We start from the raw sequence: 6,000 nt of genomic DNA on the forward strand, positions 1-6,000 counted from the left end.
CTGTGCGACTAGTGATACAATTACAGGAGCACATAAAATCCTTGTAAAGATACTTGTCAATTTGGGATTCTCCAGACACAGCTCATCCCCAAAAAAGCCACAGTGCACAACACATGGCAATACAGCAAAACACAGCATGCCGGGGGTCGGCAGGGGTGGGAAGCAGAGCGTAGTGCAAAATACCCATAACTGAACTAACGTATATTGTGAATAAGCAAGAATGTTTTATTTTGTATCAACTCTTAAGCAGCATGCAGGGGGGGAACATTAGAGAACTGAGCTCCAGAAGGTTTAGCGGAGATACAGGTGTTTGAAATAAAAAAGAATGGCTCTCTACATGTTAAATTGGAAGAAGAGGTAAGAGCAGACACCAAAAAATGGGGTTTTGCCATGCTCTTTCTGACGTGCATGACCTAGCAACTGTAGGGAATGCCAAAATTCATTTTTTTTGATCTTGCTGAAGCGGTGTCACAACAGCAGTCCAGTGAGATAAAAGGGCACTCAAAACTGCAGTCACACTTTAAGCTCACTAACCATTCTGTTACTCTCCCATAGTTTCCATTTTATTATGGAAATGTTTTCACATGGAAATGACTTATATGTACAAGGAGAAGCCTCTCTCCTGAAGAAGATTATGGCAATACATCAAAGAAAACCTCAAAGAAAGCATCTGGTTGCCCAAAAGAACACAGTATGTTCTAATTCCCCCTTTATTATATTTTTCCTGTTTCTTTTTAATGGTAGATACATACAGACTAAAGAAAGGAGTGGAAAAACACAGTGAGAAACAGTAACAAGGAGCACTGCAAGGAAAGAAAGGTTAATTACAGCACAAGAAAAGATGCAAGGAATGTGAAGAATGTCAGCAAGTAAATAAATCAATAATCTACAGTCATCATCTACATTCCTGAACTACCTTGAAAGCACAGATATCTGCCCTTAACATTCCTAACAGTAGAGATTTTCAAGGAAGACCCCCCCTACAGCGCGTTGTCTCTGCCAGCACCCTTGTGTCAACAGCTGATTACAAGGGAACCTTTCCAATGGGAGCCTGTGCTACCTCTTTTAATAGCTTTGTTAATACCACCTTGGACCAACCCAGAAACATTAACAAGCTGAAATTAATGTGATCACTGCACTTAGTTGAAAAAAAACCCCTCAAGGTCAGTGTCAAACAAATTGCAGGAATAATGCACTAGATCACCCCTCACCACCACCACCTCTGGTCTCTAAAACATACCGGAGCCTAGCAGCTCACACAGAATAAAAGAACAGATCAATAAAGCCAGAAGACTAATGCGGTTTTACAGATGTATTTCTTCACAATGGTATCAGCACAATATAAAGTAAGAGTCTTACAGAGGAAATGGAAGCTGAGCAACAGAGACAAGAGGACATAAAAGTCAGGACTTGTTAACAAGTTGCAAACAGTCCGTATTGTAAATGGGGGAAAAAACCTAAAGAAACAAGCAAAAAAAACCCCAAAACCCAAAACCCCAAAACAAAACAAGTATACAACTAAAATCAAGGATATGCCATCAAATAACATGGCAAAACAGAAGTGGATCCACACCACAGTGGGTGTTAAGAGCCTTACTGACATCCACCCTATACACATTTCGGGGGGGGGGTTACTTCAGACTAACTCTAGACTGGTCCTGTGAACTAAGCATCCACTAGAGGTTGAGGTAAATAGCCTAGTGTAGTTTCATCCACAAAGGAATCTAGATCAAACTGTGGTACAAACCAAAATATGGTAAATGGGGAACAACAGAAATTCAACTCAGAAGTATAATCCTGAGCCAATGTTAACACAGATTTACCCGAAGTTGCAATATGACTCTGATGCTATATATAAAAAAAGTCTTGTAAGTGCAGTATCTAACTCTGTGTCAAACAAACTACAAAAAAATTGGGATAGGATGATTCCACATGAGCATTGTTGCTTAGAAGACCACTTTTATCTACAAGACATAGCAGTAATTGTCCCAAAATTGCTTTGCCACACAAAATAAAATATACAAAACCCACAGAAAAATCAGCATACAGAATTATTTCTAAACTGGACTTGCTTGGCTTCATGCATGCACAATATGCTTTTGCAACACTTGCTTTTGCAAATGAAGCTGACACAATACGATTAGGCAGCTGGGGGCATCTTTTCATGCAACTCAAGAAATTTCTTAATGCTTATATGAAGCACAGCAATTAAAACAAGACTGTTTTCAATGCCATTCATTTCAACGCCATTTCAATGCCAAACAGGGGGACTCCCCCCAGCTGGCTGCACGTATTGAACAGACTTTACAATCATCTTTGAAGTAATGGATGTGCTTGCATTAAAAAAAAAAAAAAAGAAAGAAAGAAAGAAAGAAAACCTACTGTACCTGTATGTTGTTCTTCAATCCAAGCTTGCAGATACATGAAGAGGAGTAGACCAGCTACTCCAAACACCAGTACAGACACAAAGACTTGTCTTAGGTTCATGACCCTATCAGAGGGCTACTTTTCAGCTTTCAGAAGGACGCATGGCTCACTTTTCTGAAGTTTTCAGCATGCCTGCATCTTCTTCAGTATCTTTCCCTGAGACACTGACCTGGAATAACAAGAGATGGAGCTAGTTCTCGTGTTACATTTTTATTCTTCACCAGAGACTGTGTAAACAGCATACTATATACAAGCTGGAGCTCTTACAAGCTATTACTTTCAATGCTTAAATTTCTATTCGCAATCTTGATGATCTTTCTACCCCTGGATGAGTTCCAAGCAGAAGTGTTTCTCGAAGTGGCCATAGTGACCATTCCACCTGCACAGCGCTGAACACCGCCTGCTGTGGTAACAGAGGGAGGTGACACCCCAAATGAGATGCCCAGGTGTCACAGCAGTACACCACTGCCCACCAACCATCACAGCTGAGAAGCTACAGCAGCAGCTGGAGGCCCGCCCAGGTGGCCAGGTTGCTCCCCGGTGCTGCCACCTCCCCGAGACGTGCAACCCAGCACCTCTGCTTCTGGACCACAAGATCCTGAGCACCCAAGGAAAGGATGCCTGCAGGCACCCCCACAACACAACAAGTCTGCTCGCAGTGCCTCGGCATTGGTTCAGCCTACGCTTCGGGGAGTCGTACAATATGTTTACCCTCAAACATGAATCCAAGTTGAGTTTTGCAGGGTTAGGGAAGATCATCATAAGACAATTTCAGTAATGCAGCAAAAAGGGAATTAGTGGATCATCTTTTTACTCAGCCATTTTGCAACATGGGAAGGACTTGTCAAGAACCCAATTCTTGCCACTAAGTTCAATGGAAATGAGCTCAAATGTAAAACCTTACCAAAATGATTAGTCTTGCACAGCAGAGGACCCTGCACCTGCCACAAAGGGGCCATCAAAATTGATAACAACAGAACACAGAAGACACCATGCATCATAAAAAAAGCCAACTCCTTAACCCGAATCAGAACACGTTCACTTTGAAAGTGCATTATTAGAAGCTGAAGAGCAGCTGTTGAAACTGGCCTGCACAGAAAAAGACAAAGTGTCAAAATTCAACACAATGGTTACCCTTGTAAGTGCATGTCTGATAAAAGTGTCTGGTAAACCACTACAAAGAGTGCAAAGAAAAACTCAAGCTTGTAAAGGAAGACAGCCTACTGAAAAATATTTCAAAGAGAAATCTCTCAAAAGAACAGAGCTAAAGTACATGTGCATCCAAATAAACAGCAGAAGAAAATGCAGGCATTTAACTGTTATTCTGAAACGTACAAGTACTGCGTGTTCCACAAGTTTGTATTTTTAAATAACTCAGCACTGTTACATCTACAGTTGCTGAGTTTCTAAAAATACACATACACGTAAGGCTCAGCAGGAACTCCCATTAAAAATAGCTGTTGAATGAACAAAGTAACTACGTTACAAAGAGACAAAAGATTTCAAGAACAAAACTGTGTTCAGAATTTTACATTTTTTTCCAATTCTGTGCCATTAAAACTATACACTTCTCTGAAGCACAAACTTGCCTGCAGAAAATGTAAATCAGAGTTTAGACATTAATCATTTTATACATAATTGTTCTGTAGAAGACAGATAGCTAGACATTAACAGAATGTAAACATTCTGTCCGAAGTCGTTTTTGTACGGGTCATGAAGTATACGGTTCAAACCTGAAACACGGAAGGAAGGTGACTAGGTGCTTTATTCCATCTAGTTCTTTCTGCCCTGATTCTGCAGAGATGGAATTTCCTACACGTTATATACATGTACCTGTTTGCAGCTATTGTGATGATGCACAGGATTGGAAGGAAGCAGTGAAGATTGGGCAAAAACAAAGAAAATGGTTGGGGAATTCTCTGTGAAATGCCTTTTGAAAGGTGTGGGTAGTGGAGCCTCCTTTCAGCCAGCTCTTCATTAACTGTTTTCACTTACACCTCTTCCTACAGTGTCCTCAGCATTCTCAGACTTATCTACCCTAAAAGGTTTACTTAGGTCTTTGCACCTAACTTCAGTCCTGCAGCAAATGCACTGTTTGCATGTCTTCAGAAATCAGTCTGCTGACAAGACAGAAGCTTCCCAGCATAAGCAATGCTTCAAGAACCATTAGTCAAAGGACCAACAAATACAAATCTCTTCTGTTTTCCCCCACACAAAAGCCATGTTGTTCATGTAACAGGCCATTGACAGCATCTGGATTAGAAAAAAAAAAAGCCAAATAAATAAGACATGAAGGTCTGAATGAGTATCTTTGAAAGAAACAAATTAAATTGCAGGTACTAGAAAGCAGGAATCAGTTTCTTTTGGAAAAGTTGTTTGGTATTCATAACTTTCTCTCTTATAATAGAAAAAAAAAGCAATCCAGACACACACAAGGAACAGTGGCATACTTCCAAATAAGCCTGCTTTTGTCGTTTGGTCACTTGTTTCCATCTATAACCGCACAAAACTCTCGCATTTTCAGCCCTCCTTTCTGAAAGCTTTTCTTGCCCACTCAAGGACAGTGGTTTTCTCAGGCCACATGGATGACGCTGAAAGCAAAGTATCTCACACCACACCTCCATGAACATTTCCAACATGTAGGCTGGCACTGCTGCTCTTTCCAGCCACTTGCTCTCATCATCCCTGACTGCCGAGGTCTTGCCACCACCATGAAGGCTTACACACCTGCACAGTAACATTCAGAAAGCTCATCCAGCTAAAAACTGCTCCAGAAAGAAGGAATAGGGACCTTACTGCCAAAGTCAGGAAACACTGGTTTAATCAAACTACAGCCCAGAAAGGATTTACCCAAGGAATAGTGACGATGGTTTTTCCTTTAGCAATACCAGCCACCACATGCGTCCATGATGCATGATGGCATAGAATATACAGCTGACCTTGCCCAAACACCATCATGGTTGCATGCAGCACCATCTACAAGCCCTGCATCATCACCTTTCGGATGCACAGTAAAATCAGGAGCACTTCCAAGCAATTTAATCTGTGAATAAGAAAACAGATGTTTTTTTTTTTTTACTAGGGTAGTTTCGGTTTTGAGTGGATAGAAGTTCCTAAAAGGAAACAGCAGTTCAAGGTGCATTTTTTTTAAACTACCAAACACACCCTAAAGCCAATTTACTCCACCATCACAGTCACTACAATTATCTTTGTATCAAGAGTTTTCATGCTGCTTGCAATTAGTCTAATTTATTTAAATTTAATTTATATGAAACTGTGTTCTTTGTTTATGTGTCAGCTAAGTTTTAAGATTAGTTTTAAACAAGAGTAACATTAGTTTTAATTAAGACTACCTATTTTCGCATAGGTGAGACTCTAAATACATCAAACCCATCCAAAATCTGAAGTTGTTCTGCTACCTTATAAGATTTTTAAAAGCTTTTCAACTTGAATAAGTAGTTTAATTTATTTAACATAGTGATTTGTAACCCACATATGAAAAAATAATAGCGACATTAAAAAAAGTCTGTGTCTACGAGTCTTCTAGGAGAACTTGAAAAATGGCCACACAAC

At 40.2% G+C, this 6,000-nt stretch overlaps 1 protein-coding gene across 1 annotated transcript in view; it reads right to left on the bottom strand.

Moving 5' to 3' along the window:
* Nucleotides 1-2,496, bottom strand: part of LOC104033102 (carbohydrate sulfotransferase 9) — an 88,262-nt gene extending 85,766 nt beyond the window's left edge. Inside the window, exon 1 of the mRNA XM_075706097.1 lies at nt 2,388-2,496. Within this exon, the coding sequence (XP_075562212.1) occupies nt 2,388-2,487 (100 nt within the window). The 5' untranslated portion in view covers nt 2,488-2,496. The remainder of the gene's footprint in view (nt 1-2,387) is intronic.
* Between the last annotated feature and the right edge of the window lie 3,504 nt (nt 2,497-6,000).

Source organism: Pelecanus crispus, chromosome 2, assembly GCF_030463565.1.
Source record: "Pelecanus crispus isolate bPelCri1 chromosome 2, bPelCri1.pri, whole genome shotgun sequence".
Lineage (NCBI taxonomy): Eukaryota > Metazoa > Chordata > Aves > Pelecaniformes > Pelecanidae > Pelecanus > Pelecanus crispus.